This window comes from Morchella sextelata (genome assembly GCF_020137385.1).
Source record: "Morchella sextelata strain SCLS chromosome Unknown scls_6, whole genome shotgun sequence".
NCBI classification, from domain to species: Eukaryota; Fungi; Ascomycota; class Pezizomycetes; order Pezizales; family Morchellaceae; genus Morchella; species Morchella sextelata.
The window spans coordinates 864,770-889,676 of record NW_025408621.1 but is presented as its reverse complement, the minus strand read 5'-3'; the positions used below and the strand labels follow the sequence as shown (position 1 = coordinate 889,676).

Here is a 24,907-nt window from a genome sequence, read left to right as displayed (position 1 = left end):
TGCAAACATGTGAACATTTCCATCCGGCGCTCTAAAATACTCTCAGAGATTCCGGCAAAGCTTTGAGAGCATCCCGCAACCTCTGCATACTCCTTTATCAGACGATATAATGTGGTATGGCTTATTTGCAGTCCATCCACAATATTGAAAAGTCTTTCCGATTTCGCGGAGGGGTTGCAAATATGCATTGGAGGCAACCCTACTTCCACTATGGATCATTCATTTGGAGTTTTTTTCCGGTCTTCGATTTTAAAAATCTCAAGTAACCCCTTCAGGTTATCTGGATGGCTCCAAAGGATGTCGTCAGTGCTCTCAGAACCTCCAACAATATCTTTCAAATTCAGCATTCGAATCTCTAACGCCCCCTATAATTCAGTATCTGCTTTGCAGTATCGACCTTGTTGGATGCTCTGTATGCCTCTTTTATCTGATGTATATAGGCGAGTTCACTGATATCGGTGGAGTACTAGAGAATGCTCCCAAAGCGCTCAACATGTTCCCGATAGTGCGATAACATGTGCAATTTGATGAAGTTGAAGTGAGACCTTTCTTGTATCCCGCGAATGTCCTCTAAACCTCGCTCAACACTCCAGGAGCCTGGTGCATTTAAGGATTTTGTTCGATTTCTCGCATCCTTAACCGTCCTCCTGTATGCCTGGAATTCTAAAAGGATATCCTTGTACTTATGGAAATCCTCGAGATAGCTCTCCATATAATTCAGTCTTCTCGTCGTATGCCTCCCATACTACACCATTAAGTAGAAGTCGATTAAGCCTCGTACACATTTTAATGCCTTTACAAAGTCACCCCTGAGAGCCACCGCTGGGTTTCTCAAAGCAGCCATGAGTGTTCCAAAATGACCTGCGCCAGATTTCCCATCTCCTTCCCTTGCAATTGGGTTCTGGCACGATATGCCTCATTCAGTACTGCCAGTCCAGGGTAAGGCGCAATCGAGGCCCAAGCCTTGTCAAATTCCTCCAACCAATTGTGCTTCTTCCAGAAAGTCTAAACCCACTCCATCATTTGCTTCAACATCAATAGATAGACATTGTACAGAATATCCAGTTTATTGAGATCATATGAATTAGCCCTCGGGATACCCCAGAAAGCATTAAAAAGTGTCTTCATTGATCTCGCAACAAGGTATTCCACCGATCTCAGGTTTTCCAAGTTCTCCCTGAATAGCTTTCCCCTCTACCGGTAATCCTAGTGATTGCGAGTAGGGCTCCGGCGAGTGCTCCCAAGACTGTGGAATTCCACCTAGCCATTTGACTCGATGTCATAAAGTGGAATTAGCGAGTGAGTTATTCATGAGCTTAGGTGGGACTGGCAGTAGCTCTAGGAGAATTAATGAATGGCCGGTGGTCTTGCTCCGGACCGTTGACTTGATGTTACCGATGGTAAGGTAGATTAGGCAGGCTTTCTTGTCCTCACTAAGATTTGTCAAATGTATGACATCTAACGCGTATATAATTGGCACCACAGTCGACCTCTCCTGTAATGTATTCTGTCCAGAAAGCATTAGCGACTGCTCATAGAGCACTTGTGAGGCTTACCGGTCCTGTGTCTCCCACCACCAATCTCCTGTATGTATTTCCCGGTACGATCTGTCGCCCGATTCATTATTGTCTACCACTGACGGGTACACCAATGACTCCCGAAAGGCCCGTTGGCCTAAAAGATATCGCACAATTACCATTGGATTTCAGTAATAGTAAGGGGTATTCACTCTCCAAATATCCAACTCTGAATGATGACAGCTCGCCTTTCCCAATATGGAATTCATTTCCTCCAATCTCTTTATAAAACCTCACCCAGTACTGTAGTAGCTTTCGCCACTGTTTGACGGAGCATATAGAAAGAAATTGTCGATATTTTCTTGTTAGGCCTTCGACAGTATGAAATAACATGCCATTCTAAACTCGTATGCTTACTTGAATGGGTGCTATGGGTATCGGAGAAGGTTTTGTGAGCATTCGTCGTAGTCCTCCGAGCGGTATAGACGCTGCCCACCACTCTTGTAAATTGTTGTCGCTGCCTCATGCCTATTTGCATCTCCATCTGCCTCTTCCATCATAAAATATGATTCGGATTCCAGATCTGAATTATTATCGGTATGTTAGTAATGATAATTGATACTGTTGCTCTCCGAACTATTCGAGTCGTCATAGGCATTTGAATAGGAATCGTGAATGCCTTCTGGGCTGTCGTGAGTGTCATCGGGTATCTCTTGATCGCGTTCTAGGAGTAAAAACTGGTTTTCCAGCCATTCATCTGCTTCAAATGGATGTGTAGTTCGAAGATGTTTATCAAAGTTCGCGGAGGAGCTGTACCACTTGCTGCAAAAAGGGCAAAACAATTTCATTGAAGTTTCACGATGCTACCAAAGTACTCTCGAGTGCTCTGAACATTTGTTTTCTGGCAAGGCCAAGGAGGCTCTTTCCTGTAGGTGCTGCTGCACAGTGTTCGAATGATTTGATTTGGCAGCCAACGAGGCTCTCATCTGTACCTCGTCGGCAAAGCTGACTTTCAATACGAGTCTGATGTCTTACATCAACCCAATACAAACACAAACACCAACATGAAGAAACACCCATGTAACGGGGACTGTGGGCGTAGGAACTATGAAGCCAAGGAATACAACCGAGGCGAAGACGTAGACGTAGACGTAGGAGGTTCGTAGACTATGGACTATGGGGCCGAAGGGTACACCTAAGGCAAGAACGGGGACTGTGGACTATGGACTATGGATGGTTGTACCTGGTCTAGTATACCGGGTAAACCCTATGACGTAGCGCGAACCAAATAGTATTCGTAACTGTAAAGTACAGAGGTTGCATAAAGAGAAAAGGAAAAGAAAGAGAAACAAGAAATCACAAGACAACGCCCCCCCTTATATATCCATACCCTATCCCAATGCTGACTCATACCCTCACATAACAGAAACAGAAAGAACATAAAAGAAACCCACTTCACTAAACCCAACCACACTGCATAACCCTTCCTCTTCGTACCGCAACACTTCGCATAACCAAACCACATAGCTGCCGTTACAGACCACTCCCCCCTCTAGGGCCTACCTCCTGGTAGGCTTAGGTTTCCGTGGATATCGTTCATGGAATCGTTTGACGATATCGGGCGAGTGTTCGACATCCAACAATTGCTGCCACGAAGCTTCATCATAACCAATATACTTTACCAAGTATTCAAACCTTCCCCGACGGCTTCTGGAATCCAAAATGTCTTCAACCTCCCATTCCTCTTGACTTTCAATTTCGACTGGGGGTGGCGGCAATTGTTGCTGACCCGGTAGGGGATCAATAGCTTCCGGCGACAGTAACGAAACATGAAACACAGGATGAACCTTCATTGAACGGGGAAGTTCTAATTCATAGGCATAGGGATTGACAATTCGTTTAATGACATATGACCCAATACGCTTCCAATCGAGTTTCTTCGAGGGTCGTTTCGTAAGGACATGGCGTGTCGACAGGAAAACTTTATCTCCTACACGGTAGTGAGGGGCCGGAATCCGATTCATATTGGCCGACTCTTCTTGAATCCTTTGCGCTCGAAATAGTTCATCCTTTAGAAAATCCAATATATCCTTCATCTCCCTTGCAATACTATTGGCCTGATCCTCCGCTGTCGTCCTACCATGTTCCAAAGGACCAAAAGTCATTCTTGGGTTCCTCCCTGAATTAGCGTAAAATGGAGAGATTCTCGTCGTTTCTGAAGCATGGTTATTTGTTGCAAACTCGGCCATTGGCAACCATCGAACCCAGTCGTCCTGTTGATAAGAAACATAACTTCGAAGGTATTGTTCCATCACAGCATTGATCCTTTCCGTCTGCCCATCCGTTTGGGGGTGAAACGCGGTAGAGAACTTTGGCGATATTTCTAGGCGATCACAAAGGGACCTCCAAAACTCCGCAACGAATTGTGTTCCTCGATCGGATACCATAGTTTCCGGTAGCCCATGTAGCTTCCAAACATTATCGATATACAGCCTAGCTACTTCCTTGGAATTCGCCTCCTTAGTCGTTGGTATTAGATGCCGCATTTTCGTTAGCCTATCCACCACGACTAAGATTGCATTATATCCATCGCTTTCGGGAAGATCTGTAACAAAATCCATCGACACATCCGTCCATGGTCCATCAGGTATCGGCATAGGGCGGAGTACTCCATAAGGTGCATTGCGTGATGCCTTACTACGGACACACACATTGCAATTCCTAACGTACTGGTCGACATATTTTCGCATCCGTGGCCAGTAGTACTCTCGATTCAGGAGTTCCAAAGTCTTCGCTCTGCCTGGATGGCCTGCCGATGGGTTGTCATGATGTTCCTTTAGGAGTCTTAGCCGAAGATCGTTGTCATCTGGTACATAGAGTGCGCCACGATAAAGTAGCCGACCGTTATTGTCTTCCGTACATTCGGCAAGCGAAATCTTATTCGAGTAACGGACGCCATTCCGAAGCATTGCAAGGACTTTGTTCGGGAAACTGTCAACTTGGTAAGCGTTTGAAAACAACTCTTCTACAGTGGACATTCCTTCAGCGGATTCATTTGAAAAAGAACCCGCGAACAAACTTAGCTTTGCATCTAAATTTTTTCGCTTCAACACCACTTGACTCTGATGGGTCAACCGTTCATCCCCCTCCTTAGGTAGGTCACCCGACCTCCTAGTCAATGCATCCGGCTTTGCCCCTTGTTTCCCTGGTCTAAATTGAATAACAAAATCGAAACGTGAAAGAAACTCCGACCAACGGGCTTGTCGACGATTTAATAGCTTTGTTGACATGAAATATTCGAGGTTCCTATGATCGCTGAGGACTTCGATTGGGAATTGTGCCCCTTCCAAATGATGTCGCCATTCTTCAAAACATCGTACAATTGCCAGGAGTTCCTTGTCATAAATCTCATAGTTACATTCCGCAGGGGAATGTTTTTTCGAAAAGAAAGCAACCGGATGTAAAACCCCCTCATCATCGCGTTGGGACAGGATTCCAGCAGAAACGTAGTCGGATGCATCGGTTTCTATTACGATTTTTCGATCCGGATCGAAATGTGCTAGGATGGGTGCTGTGGTGAACATCTTCTTCAATGTCTGAAATGCTCCCTCCCTTTCATCCGTCCATTCGAATTTAACATTCTTCTTTGTTAACGCTGTAAGGGGAGCAACAATTTTCGAATATCCCAAGATGAACCGTCGATAGAAATTCGCAAAACCCAAAAATACCTGAACATCGTGAACATTCCTTGGTATAGACCATTCTAAAACATCAACAACTTTCTTTGGGTCCATCCTATTCCCATCAGGGGTGAGAATAAGGCCGAGATACTTCGTTTCCTGGACCATGAATTCACATTTCTCAGGCTTAAGGTGAACATGATTCTCATCAAGTACCTTCAAAACTTTCTGGATGTGTTCCTTGTGTTCCGACAGGGTTTCCGAATATATCAGGATATCATCCAGATATGCCGTTACGAATTGGTCAAGATAAGGTCGTAGGATATCATTGATCCAATGTTGGAATGTGGCCGGAGCGTTGGCTAATCCAAATGGCATTACTGTGTACTCGAAATGTCCATAACGAGTCCTAAACGCCGTCTTCCATTCATCTCCCTTGGCCACCCTGATTTGATTATATCCCCAACGTAGATCCAACTTGGTGTAGTATTGTGCTCTTGATAACTTGGCCAGGGTTTCCTTTAACAATGGTAACGGATATCGATTTTTGACTGTGATTGCATTAAGACCTCGATAATCCACACAGAGCCGGAGAGTCCCATCACTTTTCTTTACGAAAAGTATGGGTGCTCCCGCTGGCGACTCACTGGCCCGAATAAATCCCTTAGGTAGATTTTCATCAAGGTATTCTCGTAGTGCTTTTAATTCAACCTGGGATAATCCATATACCGGTCCGTACGGTGGTCGTTTACCTTCCTCCAATACGATCTCAATATCATATGACGGCCGATGTGGTGGAAGGATTGAAGCATCATATTCTTGGAACATATGGAGACGATGGTGGAACTCTTTTGGTACTAGTTGCTTGACCTCGACGGTGGACTTATCAGCTACTGAGCTGACAACTGTATGAAATTCTGGTAAGGGGATCGATATGCCATGGACAGTAACCGCCGTTCCACTGAGTGAACAGTGTTGACGGCAGTTCCGAGAGTTAAAAACGAGTAGATTTTCCTTTGGTCGAATGGTAACATCATGTTGCCGCATCCAAGGCATTCCCATCACAATCGGATAGTGACTTAGATGGGTAACGAAAAACAAAGTAGTTTCCTGATGGCCATGGATATCTAACAAGAGGCGAGCAACATGGGTAATCTTTCCTGATTTGACTGGCCTACCATCAATTACCTCGAGTAGGCGTGATGTTTTCAGGGGTTCCAAGGAGAGTCCATGCTTTTTCACAAAACTTTGATCGATGAACGCATAACCTGATGCTCCCGTATCGATAAGAGCATAGGTGGGAACGAAGGAGTCGGGATTCTGAGAGATAGAGCAGGTGACAACGAAAGAGTCTTCGGACATCTTATCCTCAGACATAGCAGCAGCAGGGAGAACAGAAACAGGTGGCGGGGCTGGCCCCTTTGGTTTGCCATTTTTTACCAAAGGGGCTGACCTTTTAACGCCGGCTTTGGGGACCCATTTTCAAGTGGCCTTTCTCGCCAATTGCTAATGGAATAGGGATCTTTGGCGCGAGGAACCAGGTAACGAGACTTGGAGACATGGCGAGATTTAACTGTAGCGGTGGAAACGGAGATACGAGAACGAAGGTCAGCAATGGTGGCATTGGCTTGGGCCTCCCAGGCCTTTGCAACAGAGGTGATGTGAAGAACTTCATCTTCAACATCAGCGAGGTTCTCGTCAGCGATGGCGAGACTTTCTTGATGTAGTGCCAGACGGAACCGAAGCTCTTCTTCTTCAGCCTTCGATTCCTCCAGCTCAATCTTCAGAGCAACAATAACCTCGTCGCGACCTCGGATGATCTCGGTAGAATCTTCCTGGTTATCGCACAAGGTTTGCCAAAAATCGGCAGCCTTTTCGTTGGCTGCTTCTAGTTCTGTGGTGAGGTTGATAATAACCTCTTCCTGGACCGTATCGATGACGAGTTCTGGTGGCATGGGGGTGTCGAGAGGCTTGGTGAGAGCCTCCAAACACTCAGCAATGAGACCATGAGCTTCGGTAAGTTCTTCGCCGAAGTCTATATCGGCTGGGAGGGGACCATAGGTGGTCAGAAATTCTGAAAGACGCTGCAACAACGTATCTTGAGTGGTGTCGGACATGATCGCGACCGGAGCTAAGCGATGCGGTGTTGTATTGGTTGGCTGTAGAGGATGCAACCTAAGTGTAACGGGGACTGTGGGCGTAGGAACTATGAAGCCAAGGAATACAACCGAGGCGAAGACGTAGACGTAGACGTAGGAGGTTCGTAGACTATGGACTATGGGGCCGAAGGGTACACCTAAGGCAAGAACGGGGACTGTGGACTATGGACTATGGATGGTTGTACCTGGTCTAGTATACCGGGTAAACCCTATGACGTAGCGCGAACCAAATAGTATTCGTAACTGTAAAGTACAGAGGTTGCATAAAGAGAAAAGGAAAAGAAAGAGAAACAAGAAATCACAAGACAACGCCCCCCCTTATATATCCATACCCTATCCCAATGCTGACTCATACCCTCACATAACAGAAACAGAAAGAACATAAAAGAAACCCACTTCACTAAACCCAACCACACTGCATAACCCTTCCTCTTCGTACCGCAACACTTCGCATAACCAAACCACATAGCTGCCGTTACAACCCACCATCCCAATCAGGTGGCCAGTTATGCTAGATTATATCGCCTCGAGTATTTGCACTCTCTCCCTGAGCACTCGCGGAGTCTCTTGAGATCGAGACAGTGTTCTCAGCGCCAAATTCAACACTAATATCGACTATGAGATCAAAGAATACATTCTCTCTGAATCAACTTCCTAGAGGACAGAGCACCAATACCAAGAAGAATACAAATACCAACCCCAACACCAGAATATTATTGATGTCACCATTGGTACTGCCCGAGCATCCCCGAGTGTGCCTGGAGTATTTAGATTATCAACATCATATATTGAAGCAAACATTGAGTACGAGCATCCTCGAGTGCTTCTAGAGCATTCATAGGTGCTTTCGGAATCATGATGAGCTCAAGAAAAAAGCTGATCGTACTCGGTATAAAAACACCCCGCCCTTCCTTCAAGTTCGTGAGAAGTTCCTAATCAGTTTCAAGTTCTCTTCCACCTATCACTTCAAGTTCTCAATTGCTTTCAACATTAGCTGTTGCAATCTTATCCTTCAAGTTCCTCCATTTTCAAGCGATTCAACCTTTGCAATCTTTATAAATAAGATGGTAATTCTCCCTCCTAATCCAATTAATATCAGAATCATACTCACCACAGTGATACATTACAATTATCAAACTCCAAACACCACTCAGAGCACTTCCGGTAGCTCCAATAACACAAATAAACTTTCCAATAAGAAGTACTTGCGTCACATAGACGAGGACAATAAGAAAAGACCCAACGAGAAACCAAGAAATACAAATCATCCTGAAAACATAAGAAACACCTAAGTTCATCTGGTCGCAAATCGTCTGGCAAAACTGTCAAGCCTATTCCAGAGAAAATACAAGAAACACTCCCGAGGCAGTCGTCAGTGCTTTCCGGGTTCACCCCTATCAAAAAGAGCTGAAAGCAAAACCCCCTACCTTCACCAATCCGGACTGAACTCCGGACTCCACCAAATACTAACCTAGCTCCATTGGACACTAAAAGGACTTTCCCGAGTAACTAGGGAGCAACCCTAACTCATTCTGAATCATTTCCCAACTTTGGTTCCGAACTCTCTGAACCATACATAAGTGACGATCAAGACCCAGCAAGAAGCCCAGCAAGAGGCCCACTAGCAGCTATAATGTGTGTCTATGGGCAAGGAACTATGATGACAAGGAATACAACCGAGGCAAGAGCGTAGTAGAGGATGTTCGTGACTATGGACTATGGGTGGCTCCGTTTGATCTGACAACCAAACTGAACCCTATGACGTAGCGTAGAACAAGAATAATATTCGTGGAGTAGAATACAGAGATTGCATAAAGAAAGAAGAGAAAGAGAAAACAGGTAAAAGCACGAGACAATGCCCCCCTTATATATCCAACCATAATCCAATAATGACTAATACCTCCGTGTAACAGAAACTAAAAGAACATAACAGAAATCCCAATTACAAATCCTAATCCCACTACGCAATACCTCCTCTTCCTCATTCCAGTTTATCACCTAACCGAAATACATAGCTGCCGTTACAGACCACGCCCTCCGCTAAGGCCTACCTTCTGGTAGGCTTAGGTTTCCCGGGATAACGCTCATGGAATCGTTTGACGATATCATGTGAATGCTCAAGGTCAGATAGTGGTTGCCAGGAGGCTTCATCATACCCTACGTATCGTACCAGATACTCGAACCTTCCTCTTCGTTTCCTCGAATCCAAAACATCTTCGACTTCCCATTCTTCCTCCCCTTCTATTTCGACCGGAGGTGGTGGTAACTATTGCTGTCCTGGTAAAGGATCATTTGCTTCGGGTGACATTAATGAAACATGAAATACTGGTTGAATTTTCATGGACTGGGGAAGTTCCAACTTGTAAGAATAGGGATTGATAATTCGCTTAACGCTATAAGGTCCATTACGTTTCCAGTCGAATTTCTTAGAAGGCTACTTTGTTAGAATATGACGGGTCAATAGGAAAGCTTTATCTCCTAAATGGTAACGAGGAGCTGGAGTGCGATTCCTATTGGCTGACTGTTCTTGTATCTTTTGCGCCCGAAACATCTCTTCTCTTAGAAAATCCATTACATCGTTCATTTCTCTTGCAATAAGATTAGCTTGATCCTCCGCCGTCGTTCGATCATGTTCCAAAGGACCAAAAGTCATCCTTCGATTTCTTCCCTTATTGGCATAAAAAGGAGAAACTTTTGTTGTTTCCGAAGCATGGTTGTTTGTCGCAAACTCGGCCATTGATATCAATCGAGCCCAATCGTACTGTTGATAAGATACATAGCTTCAAAGGTATTGTTCCATTACAGCATTGATTCTTTCCGTCTGCCCATCTGTCTGAGGATGAAAGGTGGTGGAGAATTTCAGTGATATTTCCAACCGATTACAAAGCGACTTCCAAAACTCCGCAACGAACTGTATTCCTCGATCAGATACAATAGTATTAGGTAGTCCATGTAGCTTCCAAACATTATCGATGTATAGCCTCGCTACTTCCCTTGAATCTGCCTCTTTAGTCGTTGGTATTAGATGTCGCATTTTGGTTAATCTATCCACCACAACTAAGATTGCATTATATCCGTCGCTTTCAGGGAGGTCGGTTACAAAATCCATCGATATATCCATTCACGGTCCCTCAGGTATTGGCATAGGACGGAGTACTCCATAAGGTGCATTGCGTGGTGTCTTGCTACGGATACACACATTGCAATTCCTAACATAATGGTCGACATATTTTCGCATTTGTGGCCAATAATATTCTCGGTTTAGAAGTTCCAATGTCTTTGCTCTACCCGGATGTCCTGCGGATGGTTTATCATGGTCTTCTTTTAAAAGCCTTAACTGAAGGTGATTGTCATCTGGTACATATAGCGTGCCTCGATAAAGTAGCCGACCGTTATTATGTTCCGTGCATTCGGCAAGTGAAACTTTATTCGAGTGGCGAACGCCATTCCGAAGCATAGTGAGGATCTTGTTTGGAAAACTATCAACTTGGTAAGCTTTTGAAAATAACTCCTCTACAGTAGACGCTCCTTCAGCGGATTCATTTGACAAAGAACCCGCGAACAAACTTAGCTTAGTATCCAAATTTTTTCGCTTCAAAATCACTTGACTCTGATGCGTCAACCGTTCATCCCCCTCTTTAGGTAGGTCACCTGACCTCCTAGTCAATGCATCTGGTTTCGTTCCTTGTTTTCGTGGCCGAAATTGTATAACGAAATCGAAACGTGAAAGGAATTCGGACCAACGGGCTTGTCGACGATTTAACAATTTTGTTGTCATAAAATATTCAAAATTCCGATGGTCGCTAGAAACTTCAATTGGGAATTAAGCTCCCTCCAGGTGATGTCGCCATTCTTCAAAGCATCGTATGATTGCTAAAGGTTCTTTGTCATAGATTTCATAGTTGCATTCTGCAGGAGAATGTTTCTTGGAGAAGAAAGTGATTGGATGTAGGATTCCTTCATTATCACGTTGAGATAGAATTCCTGCTGAAACGTAGTCGGATGCATCGGTTTCTACCACAATCCTCCGGTCTGGATCAAAATGAGCTAGTATCGGTGCCGTTGTAAACATCTTTTTCAAAGTTTGAAATGCTTCCTCCCTTTCATCTGTCCATTCAAATTTAACATTTTTCTTTGTCAAAGCTGTGAGCGGAGCAACAATTTTCGAATATCCTAGAAAAAACCGTCGATAGAAATTTGTAAATCCTAGGAATACTTAAATATCATGAAGGTTCGTTGGTGTAGACCATTCTAAAACATCGATAACTTTCTTTGGATCCATTCTATTCCCATTCGGAGTAAGGATTAAACCAATATATTTGGTTTCCTGAACTATAAATTCACATTTTTCAGGTTTAAGGTGAACATGATTCTCATCAAGTACCCTTAGAACCTTTTGAATGTGTTTTTTATGTTCCGATAGCGTCTCGGAATAGATAAGGATATCATCCAAGTATGCCGTTACGAATTGGTCGAGATAGGGACGTAAGATATTATTGATCCAATGGTGAAATGTAGCAGGGGCATTGTAACGGGGACTGTGGGCGTAGGAACTATGAAGCCAAGGAATACAACCGAGGTGAAGATGTGGACGTAGGAGGTTCGTGGACTATGGACTATGAGGCCGAAGGGTACACCTAAGGCAAGAACGGGGACTGTGGACTATGGACTATGGATGGTTGTACCTGGTCTAGTATACCGGGTAAACCCTATGACGTAGCACGAACCAAATAGTATTTGTGACCGTAAAGTACAGAGGTTGCATAAAGAGAAAAGGAAAGGAAAGAAAACAAAAGAATCACAAGACAACACCCCCCTTATATATCCATACCCAATCCCAATGCTGACTCATACCTTCGCATAACAGAAACATTCAGAACGTAAAAGAAACCCGCTGTACAAATCCCAACCACACTATACAACGCTTCCTCTTCGTACCCTAACACCTCGCCTAACTAAACCACATGGCTGCCGTTACAGGCATTAGCTAATCCAAATAGCATTACTGTATATTGAAAATGTCCATATCGAGTCCGGAATACCGTTTTCCATTCATCTCCCTCCACTATCCTGATCTGATTATATCCCCAACGTAAATCCAACTTAGTATAATATTGTTCTTTTGACAACTTAGACAGGGTTTCCTTTAACAATGGTAATAGATATCGATTTTTGATTGTTATCGCATTTAGGCCTCGATAATCAACACAAAATCAAAGGGTTCCATCGCTTTTCTTTACGAACAATATAGCTGCTCCCGCTGATGATTCACTAGCCCGAATAAATCCTTTGGGTAAATTTTCATCAAGATATTCCCATAGTGCTTTCAACTCGATTTGAGACAATCCATATATAGGTCCATATGGTGGTCGTTTGCCTTCTTCTAACACTATTTCAATATCATGGGATGGTCGATGTGGTGGAAGGATTGAAGCGTCATATTCTTTGAACATATGAAGACGATGATGAAACTCCTTCGGTACTAATTCTTCCATGTCGATGGTAGATTTTTCAGTTGCTGAAACGATGACTGTATGGTGTTCTGGTAAGGGAATCGAGATGCCATGAACGATAACTGTAGTGCGACTAAGCGAACAGTGTCGACAACAGTTCCGAGAGTCAAAAACAAGTAGATTTTCTTTTGGTCGAATCGTAACATCATGTCGTCACATCCAAGGTATCCCCATCACAATAGGGTAGTGTCCTAACTTTGTCACAAAACATGGTGCTGTCTCCCGATGACCATGAATGTCTAGCGAGACATCGAGAATATGGGTAATTTTTCCTGACTTAATAGGCCTTCTATCTATAACGTCGACATGTCGAGGTATTTTAAGGGGAGTCATTGTAAAATTGTTGTGGCGTGCAAAAGATTCATCAATGAAACCATATCCTGATGCTCCGGTATCAATAAGGGCGTAGGTAGGTACGAAAGAATTTTTATTCTGTGAAATCGAACAAGTTACTACAAGTTGATTTCCATCCATTTCCTCCTCTGATACCGAAAAACTAGAAATACACATCCTAGAAAAATCCTTAAATGGTCCCTGGGCGAAGCCACTTAGTGTAGGGACAAATCTTTTGCCGACTCGTTATCGCTTCCGGCATTTTCTTCCACCGTCAATGCCGCTCCTCACATCACAGGCCTCCTTGGTTGATTTCCAGTTGCCCTCGTTTGGGGGCAGTCCCTAACCATATGTCCAACACCTCCACAATAGAAACATCGGCCCTCAACTAAGCGAGCGTTTCTTTCGGCAGGGGTGGGGCGACGATGTAATGGAGCCATTTCAACTGTCTGGTGTATGAGTACACACAGGGCCCGGTTACATGCTGAGAGTTATTGTTAGAAGCCAGTTGCACGTTGATATGCAAGTACCGGCAGTGTGGTTAGCTACCAGCTGTTAGAGTAACTACATTCCGGGCGCTAGGAAGAGGATCTATTCATGGGAGCAATGACTGACGAGTCTATGCCTCGCCAGTGACTAGAAGACTGGCCAGAGTGAAGCTCTGATTGCCCGGTGATCTTCTGTATCCTTTGAGCATTGTATGTCCGCTGAAGAGGCAGGGACTATGCTAGGGAAGTCTACAATAAGCAAAAGCTCTACAGTAATGATTAAGCTTACATCTGAGCGGCAGCTCATTCATACAGGCCCCAGTTGTGTGGCAACCAAGGCTGCAGGTGTTGCAAAGGCTTTGACTAAGGGTGGTTGCCTTGGGTATCGGAAACACCTACTAACGTTTAGAGAAAAGCGGGGTAGCGGTGGTATTGTTTCCGGCACCAAGGAAAGGCCCCGCCGGAACTTAGTAAGGAGTTAGGAGCAGAGAATAGAGGCCTTCGGAGTATAAGTACTCAGGTTCATTCTCGCCCTTCAGTCCTGTTCTCTCCAGTCTTCATCAGAAAGAAAAACCAAGTTCTTATCGGTAGCAGAGCCCTTAAAGATTATTGAGTTCTAGCGATAGTATCTTTAAATAATCTGCAACCTGATTGTCTATCTTGCACGGCCGTCTCTATTCTATCCGATTCTATTTCTCTTAGAAAGGACCCCCGTTACAGACGACGTCCTCCAGATAGATCCATTGGTACATCACCTCCTGGGTGGAACGAGGGATGATTTTCAGTAGCATGTGCATTGGCGACTGGGGCAGCAACACGAGGAGCAGGAACAGGATTCGCTGGTGGGGGACGAGGGGCCGGAGTAGTAGTAGCATTCCAATGTTTTTTATTTCCTCGTTTAGCTTCTGGCGCTCGACGACTATTATCCAACCGTTGCAAAACTGTCGCACAGGCATCTACCGTCGCAGGAGTTTCATGGTGTATCATTAATTCATCGAGTTCCATGTTAATACCTTCCATCAAAGCCTCAATCCGAGAGGCTTCATCCATACCCGACTCAGCAGCATACCGTTGAAATTCAGCGAAATAGTCAGCGAAGGTTCAAGTTCATTGACGGATATTCCGGAGGTTCCTTCTGGCTGTACGCATTCGATCGGGGTCCCCAAAGGCTGTGTCCAAAATTTGATAAAACCGTAGCATAGAAGGTAAGGCAATACCTTCTTCTCCGACATACTGTAAGAACTGATTGGCAGCAACGCCTTCCAATCTGCTGAACGCATAGGATAATTTAGACTGTAGTGTAGGATAGCGATCGGTATTTCCCATTAGCTTGATTTTCATTTGTTGCTTGAACAAGTGTAGCCTGTCTCGATCACGATCCCCCCTGAACACTCCAGGATTTGGAAGTATCTCCGATCCATAGATGGTGCCTGTAGCTGGTGGTATAGGTGGAGCATTGTTTCCAATGGATTCTTCGTCAGGGGCCACAACCTCAACAGCAGTTCGTTGAGCTCGGGCAGCAGCAAGATCTCGTTCAAACATCCTTCTTGCCCTCTCAGCCTCCGTTTCTACCTCCTGTAAATCCGTTGCATATTGAGTAAGACTATGTTGACGCTGTTGAAGAAGCACATACATAGGCTTCAGTTCCGACAACGTTATCGACCTGTGGATGCGCTTGAAAAAATCTTTGGAGGTTATCGTTGAGTTGATGATAATCGATATGAACATGTTCCGACATTGTAGACTATGGTGTTGTATTGGTTGGCAATTGAGGACGTAACCTACGTATAACGTGGGTCTATGGACGATGGACTATAGTGCCAAGGAATACAACCGAGACGAAGACGTAGTAGAGGGTATTCAAGACTATGGACTATGGGGCAGCTCTGTTTGGTCTAACAACCCAACTGAACCCTCTGACGTACCGTGGAACCAGAATAATATTCGTAGAGTAGAATACAGAAGAAGAAGAAGAAGAAGAAGAAACTTATATTGCTTAGAAGCCGAAGCTTATCGCACACCTAACTACCCGACTACAACCTCCACCGACTAACCTGAAAACAAAAACAAATTACAAAAACTAACTACCGCAGCTACGAGAACTACGTATATAAAAAGAGAAAAACAGCGCATGAAGAGGGCGCGAATAACAAGTGGTACAGGTAAGCAGAATCTAAGCGACAACAAAGAAACCTTCCCGTAGTAAATAAGTAAGAACCCCAAACTTCTCCGTCAACTGCATTAGCGAGCACAATCCTAAACGTAGTGTTCAATCGAAACGATATCATTACCAACGTTCCCGGTGTCATATCTCTGGACGAACCTTAACAGGACTGGGAAACCACGCGCACGAAGGCAGGAGAGGCCAACCGCAACAGCGTCAGGTGTGAAAGCGAGGGGGGGTGGGTCGAATGTGGGTCCTCGAGCTTCTGGTTGTCAGGCAGCGAGGAATTGAGGAGTGGTGACCGGTTGGTCAAGTAAGGAGTGGGTGGGGTCGTCGGTCCCTGGAGCAACGGCTAAAGACTGTGCCTGAGTCGTGTTTGTAGTGGTGTCCTCTGGAGGGGACATGCAAAAAGGGTTGAGCCGAAGGCTCAGTATGTATGGGGGTCGCAATCGAAAGCGCCGACCGTGTTGTGTTGAGGGTGGTCTCGGAGACCGGTTGGGTTGTGGTGAGGGGAGCGGGCCGCCTCGGGTAAAAAGGGTTGCCTGGTTAAGGCCGATAAAGAGGGGTAAGGTCACGGGACCTCGGGTAAAAATTTGACGATAGTTTCGCGACCGAGAGGTCGCTAACTTCGCTGGCTGTCGAGCGCTTTGGCAGTAGGTTCTCGCTGACTGGAGATTACTGACAGTGTGCGTACCCGACGTGTGGGATCACTCGTGCGATGAGTGAAAATAAGGAGGGGCAAAGACGGCTTTCGAGAGTAGCCGTTATTTTGGCGAGGGGTGAACGGTGGACGCGACCCCTGAGGGCACCGAACGAGCAAAGAATGGAGGGGTCGAGCGAGGGAAGTTCAGGGACCGAAGCAATTCGAGAATCAGTATAACTCCATCTCGGGGGAAAGAAATCCTATCGCGAGCCAGAGGCGAGCGAGTAGAATGCAGAAGAAGAAGAAGAAGAAGAAGAAACTTATATTGCTTCGAAGTACAAGACTTATTGCATGCCGACCCAACCGCCTAAGACACGAACCGAACCGAACAAAAGAAAGAAAGAAAAGAAAACAACAAACGCAAACGCAAACGAACAAGAACAAGAACAAAACAAGCACAAGCGAGCACGAACAATAACGAGGAAATTCCAGGACAACACTTCGACCAGAAGGCCCAACGACAAGGAGAAATAACATATCTCAGCGGACTCGAGCGCTGGATCCATCAAAACAGAAAATAAAAAACAAATTTAAAGAGTAAAAGGAAACTGCCCTTCCTAATCCCGTCCCTAATCATTTTCTTCCATCCCCTCTTCCAGGTCCGCCTCCGCCTCCGCCGACTCGTACCATTTCGAGAGTTGAGATTGTTTCGCAAATTGTAGGATGAGGTCCGTTCTCAGGTTTGTAAACATCCAGTTTTCCCAGCTCATCGCTCCGGGGATCTTTTCTATCAGAGGGGTGCGGATTCGAGCCCACGCTGGGCATTCCATAAGTATATGTTTCGCTGAGTTTTCCATACCACACTGGCATAGTTCGGGGTCTGTGTGTACTGCGTGTTTGTCGATTCGGGTGGTTTGGCACCGGATTCGAAATACTTTTTTTGCTTCCGTAAGGGTGAGTTTCGCAATCTTAGGAGGGGGGGCGGAATTCCCCCCGATGGTGGTAGTTCGGTATTGGTTGTGTATTCCATTCTTCCAGCAGGTGGTCGCGTAGTAGTTTATTTTGGTTCCACTTATCTCTCGCATTTCCGGGGGTCTGGTATGGGAGTAGTAGGGAGGCGATTCGGTGTAAGCCTGTTCCTTTGATATTTGCTTCTCTGTATGGGAGGAGCTCGATCAGGGATTCATTGTTGGGGTGGGTTGCGTCGGTGCAGAGTATTCTAGTTCCGTACTTTCTTGAGCGATATGTCAGGAGATGTTCTAAGGGGGGTAGGCCTGCTTCTCGGAGGAGTTTAGTTCTTTTGGTCCATCGTGGTAGGCCGGTGATGATTCGGGCCGCTTCATTATATAGTGGTTCGAGGGATCTTATAATGTGGTCTGCGCCAGTCCACCAAGCCTCGGATCCGTAGAGTAGACTTAGGAGGAAGCCTTGTGTTATGATGTGATGGATTGTTTTAACCGTTATTCCTGGCATGCGAGCGGTGTATCGAATCTGGTGGAGGGCTTTAAGGCCTTTTGTGATCGCTGCTTCGATGTGGGGCCGGAAGGAGAGGGTCGGATCTATCCAGACTCCTACATATTTCAGCCTCTCCTTGGGGTATATGTTGGTATTGTTAATTTTGACCGGAGGTCGTGGTTGTTGTATGGATGATGTGGTGGGCCGGAAGAAGATCAGGTCGGATTTATCCGGGTCATACTTAATTTGGAGTGGCTCAGCTTTTATTAGTCTCTCTCTCATTCGTTCCTCCATTCTCTTGATTGTGAAGCCTGGTGTTTTAGATATTTGCACCAGCGCATCATCATCGATATATATGGTGTCCATCTCTTTCGGGCTACTTGTTGGGTCCAGGATTACTCCAGCATAGATCATGAATAGTACCGGGGACATGGGGCTACCTTGCGGCACTCCAGAATCATAGGGCTGTGGTTCCTCTAGCTCATGGTTAAATTGAAACTGTAGTTTTCTGCCGGTATTGAATTCCTTGCACCATTATGTTAAGTAGGTAGGGAATTTTTGTTGGTACATGATTTCCGCGAGGAGTAGGTGGTCGACGCAGTTAAATGCTCCTTGGATATCGTTGGTTAGGATCGCTGGTCTGTCTCGCCGAGCGATTCCGGTACTGTTTTTCAGTAGTAAGTTTTGTTGTATTGGTGTTAAGGTTCTCAGGAGGGCGTCGATTGCCGAGATGGTTGGTCTTCCTCCAAATTGATTCACTGAGAGTGTGCCTAGGATTTCTCCAGCGGTGCAGAGTCTCTGAGCCACTATCTTCTCCAGAATTTTGCTGAAGCATTGTAGAAGGGAAATGGGCCGGTAGGCTTTTGCTTCATGATAGTTTGCTTTGCCGGGTTTCGGGATCGGGATGCACTTAGCTATTTTCCATTCCGCTGGGTGTACCCCGTGCCGGAGCATGGCAGAGAACATGTCTTGAATTAGAGTTGTGTTTGCTCTCACTATTGCTTTGATAAAGGTATAGGGGATGCCGTCCAGGCCGGTCGCCGAGTGCGCTGGACAGGAGTCGATTGCTTTATTAAGTTCTTCGGGGGTGACTATGTCGAAGGTGTTGCTAAGGTCAAAAGAGGGGGGCCTAATGTTTAGGGGGGGATGGTCGGGGGACGTCCATTTTGAGGGGAAAAGTTGGGCTCTTAAAGCTTGACACTTCCCCGCAAACGTTTCTTCACCCTGTATTTTTGGTATGATTGTGTCTCTTCTCCTTCCTGCATTTAGGATTCTCCAGACCTCACTACCTTTCGCCTCGTTCATCGTCTTTTCCCGCTGGTCCGCTTTTGCTTTCCGGATCATGACTGTCCATTCTCTGCATGCCTTCCGGTGCTCCTCCGCGTGGTTGGGTTTCTTTGTATTTCTCGCCTTCCTTTCTGCCGCGTTTACCCTTGCCTTCATTTGTTTCATTTCCTCTGACCACCAGGAGTTGGCTCTTACTCCTTCCTTCGAGAGTGGTGTTACTATACTGATTGTTGCCCTGACCAGTTCTAGGAAGAAGTCGACAGTTTGTTCCGTATGTTCCTTGGTTTCCCATGCCTCTGCAGGGAGAGAAATGTTTGACATATTGTTCTCCAAGAGCTTCCAGTCTGTTTGTCGCCACATTCGTCTTGGTACGAATGGTGGTTTTTCCAAGTGTAAGTGAACGGAGGTTCTCCCGTGGTCTGAGCCCGCTCCATAGGGTTCAGTGCTCCATCGTAGGTTGTGGTCGAGAGTTGGGCCTTTTACAAATGTAAGGTCGATAATTGTAGGCCTTTTTCCTCTGTCTCTGGGGAAGTGCGTAAAGACGCCTGGTTCATTCAGGAGGGTCAATTTCTGTCGAGTTATCCATTGTTTTAGCCGTGCACCGTTGGCGCGGTCTGCTCGGATGTTGTTTCTGTATTCATGTGATGTTACTCCGTACCACATTTGATGATGGCAGTTGAAGTCTCCCATTACTAGACAGTTGTCGAGGGTTTGGATTGTTTTTGCTATTTGGGCAAAGGGGCCACTTCGGCCTGGGGAGTATATATTTAGGATTTGGGTTTTCTTGTTCTGGATTTCTACCGTAATCGATACTATGAAATTATCGTGTGTGTAGTGGTGTTTTGGTTTGAGGTTGGCATGTTTGTGGACGTATGTTGCACATTTTGTATTGGTGTTGCTGGCTGTAAAAATATAAAAGAGATTTGATTCTGGTGGGTATCCCTCTGCTGAGGTCCATGGTTCTTGTAATAATAAAAAATAAATACTAGAGTCTGTTTCCGCTTCTTCTACCGCCGCTTTGGTAATAAGTTCGCTCCGTGCACAATTGAGTTGGTGTGCGAGCACGGTGGTTCGAGGCATAAGCATTATTTGTCATGTGTTGGTCGTCTTCGGGAACGGGTATGGCTCCGACTGGGGCGGTGGCTGGTACTTGAACTATCGGAAGCAACTCTTGGACGGGTGCGGCCGATGGGTCTTGAGCGGGTGGGGCGTTTTCCTTTCCTTTGTTGAGGAATCGGCGTTTGACTCTTTCGGGGCATGCTGGGTCGGAGGCCTTATGGATTCCTTTACAGTTCAGACATCTGATTGAGGTGTGGGTGCATCTATATCCTCCCTGGCATTGATTGCATGGGTGGAAGCTGGTGAGATGATCTCCGGCACAGTGACCGCATCTCCCATTGTTTTTGCATTTCTCCTGGCGGTGACCGTATTCGAGGCACTTCAAGCACTGGGTGTCTGGGAAGGTTGGGAGGAAGGCCTCGTTGTGGCAGCTTCGGTTAAAGAGGGATAGGAACTTAACTCCTAGTGTTTCCATTGTAACTTGTCCTGGGAGCGCGATGACCATTGATGAGTGGGTTTTCTCCATTCGAGTCTCTGCTCTGGAGATCCAGCGGGGAACCTGGGCAAGTTGGAAGTTCTCTCCATAGTTGCTTCTAATTTCGGATGCTACCAGTTGTCCTGCCTCGACGCCTTCTCCGATCGTAGTAGGGATTCCGTGGATAAGAAATTTTGACCATTTGGAGTTTGTGCGGATGATGGCGACCGGTACTTGTAGGGTGAGGAGAGCCTCCTCAATTTCTTTGGCGTATTCCATTGCCTTTGTTGCTGGGGTGATAAACTTGGTTTCCAGGATGAAGTTATCCTTGGGTGTTCTCCTTGCTGAAATGAAGTGGCAGGATTCGTCCTGAATTCTTGCATTGACTAGGGTCCTGATTTCGGAGGGATTGACATCGGATGGGGCAGTGGTTTCAACAATGATTTCTCTGTTGATTTTGGTATATTCTGGTTTGAAGAGAGGGTCCGCTTTTGGCTTTGCGGGCTTCTTTCTTCTCTCGACAACCTGGAAGTTTCCTAGGGCAGGACCGGGTGCCGAGGCCACGGCGGCCCAGGTGCCTGCCTTCCATCCACGGGGTGGGGCTTGTTGGGGAGGTGCAGGTGGGGGGGCCTGAGGAGCTGCCTGTGGCGCTGCTTGGGGGATTGTTTGGGGAACCGCTGGAGGGGCCGTTCTCTTTCTCTGTTGCGGTTGTTGTGGTTGTTGGTGTTGCTGCTGTTGTTGTTGTTGCTGCTGTTGTTGTTGCGGTTGCTGCGGTTGTGGTTGTTTATTGAGGAGGGCGTGAATCGCCGAATGCATGTTGGTGATCATGTTTGTCTGGGCCTCAATTTGGTGTTTCAATGTATCCACTGTTCTCCGGAGTGTAGTTGTTTGCTCTTCGAGGATTTCGATCCTGTCGGAGGGTGGACAGATCTGGCTGGTTGCATGTCTGATGGCCCAGGTGATATAGTTTAGGTCTGTCTGGGTGTGGGTGTCTTGGGGGACAATACTCGGATAGAGGTAGTCAACGCTCGGTTGATAAGGATCGTTATAGTCAGATTCTTTTGCAAAGGTCGAGGAGAATTCCTGTTCCTGTGTTCTGGATGGGGTTGGGTTGGGAACCTGGGTGTTCCTGATCTGTGAGGGGGCTGTCCCTTGCTGAGAGGATTGAGTGAAGAAGGACTGGAGTGAAGCTTGCTGAGACATGATTGAATGTCCGGTTCTTCGGGCGGCGTGGAGTGATGTTTCGGATAGGTTTCTTTTCCTTCCTTTCGGGAGGTCAAGGCTGGAGAATTCTTCGCTAGTAGTCAGTTTTCGTATGTTTATTTCGCTTGAAACAACAAAACGCGACCGTACGATCGGGGACGAAGTGGCTCAGCCTGGTATGGTATACCAGGGTAAACCAAGAGGAGTAAAATAAGATGTTTTTAAAGCGAAGTTTGTTATCAGGGAGTTTTTGCGAGCCTTAGCGAGCAAGTAGAATGCAGAAGAAGAAGAAGAAGAAACTTATATTGCTTAGAAGCCGAAGCTTATCGCACACCTAACTACCCGACTACAACCTCCACCGACTAACCCGAAAGCAAAAACAAAATACAAAACTAACTACCGCAGCTACGAGAACTACGTACATAAGTAAAAGTAAATGACGCACGAAGAGGGCGCAAATAACAGGTGGTACAGGTAAGCAGAATCTAAGCGACAACAAAGAAACCTCCCCGTAGTAAGAATGAACCCCAAACTTCTCCGTCAACTACATAAGCGAGCACAATCCTAAACGTAGTGTTCAATCGAAACGATATCATTACCAACGTTCCCGATGTCATATCTGTGGACAAATCTTAACAGGACTGGGAAACCACACGCACGAAGGCAGGAGAAGCCAACCGCAACAGCGTCAGGGTGGAAGCGAGGGGGGTGGTGTAAGAGTGGGTCCTCGGGCATCTGGTTGTCAAGCAGCGAGGAATTGAGGAGTGGTGACCGGTAGGTCAAGTCAGAATGGGTGGGGTCGTCGGTCCCTGGAGCAACGGCTAAAGACTGTGCCCGAGTCGTATTTGAAGTAGTGTCCTCTGGAGGGGACATGCAAAAAGGGTTGAGCCGAAGGCTCAGTATGTGTGGGGGTCGCAATCGAAAGTGCCGACCGTGTTGTGTTGAGGGTGGTTTCGGAGACCGGTTGGGTTGGGGTGAGGGGAGCGGGCCGCCTCGGGTAAAAGTGGGTGGCCTGGTTAAGGCCGATAAAGAGGGGTAAGGTCACGGGACCTCGGGTAAAAAATTTGACGATAGTTTTGCGACCGAGAGGTCGCTAACTTCGCGGGCTGTCGAGCGCTTTGGCAGTAGGTTCTCGCTGACTGGAGATTACTGACAGTGTGCGTACCCGACGTGTGGGATCACTCGTGCGATGAGTGAAAATAAGGAGGGGCGAAGGCGGCTTTCGAGAGTAGCCGCTGGTTTGGCGAGGGGTGAACGGTGGACGCGACCCGTAAGGGCACCGAACGAGCAAAGAATGGGGGGGTCGAGCGAGGGAAGTTCAGGGACCGAAGCAATTCGAGAATCAGTATAACTCCATCTCGGGGGGAAGAAATCCTACCGCGAGCCAGAGGCGAGCGGGTAGAATGCAGAGGTTGCGTAAAGAAAGAAGGAAAAAGAGAAAACAGGTAAAAGCACAAGACAACGCCCCCTTATATATCCAACCATAATCCAATAATGACTAATACCTCCGCGTAACAGAAACTGAAAGAACATAACAGAAATCCCCATTACAAATCCTAATTCCACTGCACAATACCTCTTTTCCTCGTTCCAGTTTATCACCTAGCCGAAATACATAGCTGCCGTTAGAAGAGGTTGGTGGAGGGGTAGCACTAAGCCTAAGTATGGTCATCCGTACAAGAAGGTTTGGTGAAGCACTGGTGTGTCTCAGGAAGTAGTGGACACTGCTGCTAGTGGGCCTCTTGCTGGACTTCTTGCTGTGTGTTGATCGTCACTTATGTATGGTTCAGAGAGTTCGGAACCAAAGTTGGGAAATGATTCAGAATGAGTTAGGGTTGCTCCCTAGTTACTCGGGAAAGTCCTTTTAGTGTCCAATGGAGCTAGGTTAGTATTTGGTGGAGTCCGGAGTTCAGTCCGGATTGGTGAAGGTAGGGGGTTTTGCTTTCAGCTCTTTTTGATAGGGGTGAACCCGGAAAGCACTGACGACTGCCTCGGGAGTGTTTCTTGTATTTTCTCTGGAATAGGCTTGACAGTTTTGCCAGACGATTTGCGACCAGATGAACTTAGGTGTTTCTTATGTTTTCAGGATGATTTGTATTTCTTGGTTTCTCGTTGGATCTTTTCTTATTGTCCTCGTCTATGTGACGCAAGTACTTCTTATTGGAAAGTTTATTTGTGTTATTGGAGCTACCGGAAGTGCTCTGAGTGGTGTTTGGAGTTTGATAATTTTAATGTATCACTGTGGTGAGTATGATTCTGATATTAATTGGATTAGGAGGGAGAAATACCATCTTATTTATAAAGATTGCAAAGGTTGAATCGCTTGAAAATGGAGGAACTTGAAGGATAAGATTGCAACAGCTAATGTTGAAAGCAATTGAGAACTTGAAGTGATAGGTGGAAGAGAACTTGAAACTGATTAGGAACTTCTCACGAACTTGAAGGAAGGGCGGGGTGTTTTTATACCGAGTACGATCAGCTTTTTTCTTGAGCTCATCATGATTCCGAAAGCACCTATGAATGCTCTAGAAGCACTCGAGGATGCTCGTACTCAATGTTTGCTTCAATATATGATGTTGATAATCTAAATACTCCAGGCACACTCGGGGATGCTCGGGCAGTACCAATGGTGACATCAATAATATTCTGGTGTTGGGGTTGGTATTTGTATTCTTCTTGGTATTGGTGCTCTGTCCTCTAGGAAGTTGATTCAGAGAGAATGTATTCTTTGATCTCATAGTCGATATTAGTGTTGAATTTGGCGCTGAGAATACTGTCTCGATCTCAAGAGACTCCGCGAGTGCTCAGGGAGAGAGTGCAAATACTCGAGGCGATATAATCTAGCATAACTGGCCACCTGATTGGGATGGTGGGTGTTTCTTCATGTTGGTGTTTGTGTTTGTATTGGGTTGATGTAAGACATCAGACTCG

General features: G+C 46.0%; 6 protein-coding genes across 6 annotated transcripts; all 6 read right to left on the bottom strand.

Moving 5' to 3' along the window:
* Positions 1-9,403: 9,403 nt before the first annotated feature.
* Positions 9,404-10,390, bottom strand: H6S33_011366 (uncharacterized protein; the record flags this gene model as incomplete). The annotated part of the gene is made up of 4 exons (XM_044842720.1): positions 9,404-9,622; positions 9,683-9,790; positions 9,932-10,117; positions 10,160-10,390. The coding sequence occupies 4 exons, from the start codon at positions 10,388-10,390 to the stop codon at positions 9,404-9,406; spliced, it is 744 nt and encodes a 247-aa protein (XP_044696134.1).
* Positions 10,391-10,477: 87 nt separating this feature from the next.
* On the bottom strand, positions 10,478-11,134 carry H6S33_011365 (uncharacterized protein; the record flags this gene model as incomplete). Its single annotated transcript, XM_044842719.1, has 1 exon — positions 10,478-11,134. The coding sequence occupies one exon, from the start codon at positions 11,132-11,134 to the stop codon at positions 10,478-10,480; it is 657 nt and encodes a 218-aa protein (XP_044696133.1).
* A 45-nt stretch (positions 11,135-11,179) lies between these two features.
* Positions 11,180-11,428, bottom strand: H6S33_011364 (uncharacterized protein; the record flags this gene model as incomplete). Its single annotated transcript, XM_044842718.1, has 1 exon — positions 11,180-11,428. One exon carries the CDS (start codon positions 11,426-11,428, stop codon positions 11,180-11,182), a length of 249 nt encoding a protein of 82 aa, XP_044696132.1.
* A 2,976-nt stretch (positions 11,429-14,404) lies between these two features.
* H6S33_011363 (uncharacterized protein) lies at positions 14,405-15,428 on the bottom strand (the record flags this gene model as incomplete). The annotated part of the gene is made up of 3 exons (XM_044842717.1): positions 14,405-14,730; positions 14,806-15,265; positions 15,324-15,428. 3 exons carry the CDS (start codon positions 15,426-15,428, stop codon positions 14,405-14,407), a joined length of 891 nt encoding a protein of 296 aa, XP_044696131.1.
* Positions 15,429-17,126: 1,698 nt separating this feature from the next.
* On the bottom strand, positions 17,127-17,327 carry H6S33_011362 (uncharacterized protein; the record flags this gene model as incomplete). Its single annotated transcript, XM_044842716.1, has 1 exon — positions 17,127-17,327. The coding sequence occupies one exon, from the start codon at positions 17,325-17,327 to the stop codon at positions 17,127-17,129; it is 201 nt and encodes a 66-aa protein (XP_044696130.1).
* Positions 17,328-22,540: 5,213 nt separating this feature from the next.
* Positions 22,541-22,849, bottom strand: H6S33_011361 (uncharacterized protein; the record flags this gene model as incomplete). The annotated part of the gene is made up of 1 exon (XM_044842714.1): positions 22,541-22,849. One exon carries the CDS (start codon positions 22,847-22,849, stop codon positions 22,541-22,543), a length of 309 nt encoding a protein of 102 aa, XP_044696129.1.
* Positions 22,850-24,907: the final 2,058 nt, after the last annotated feature.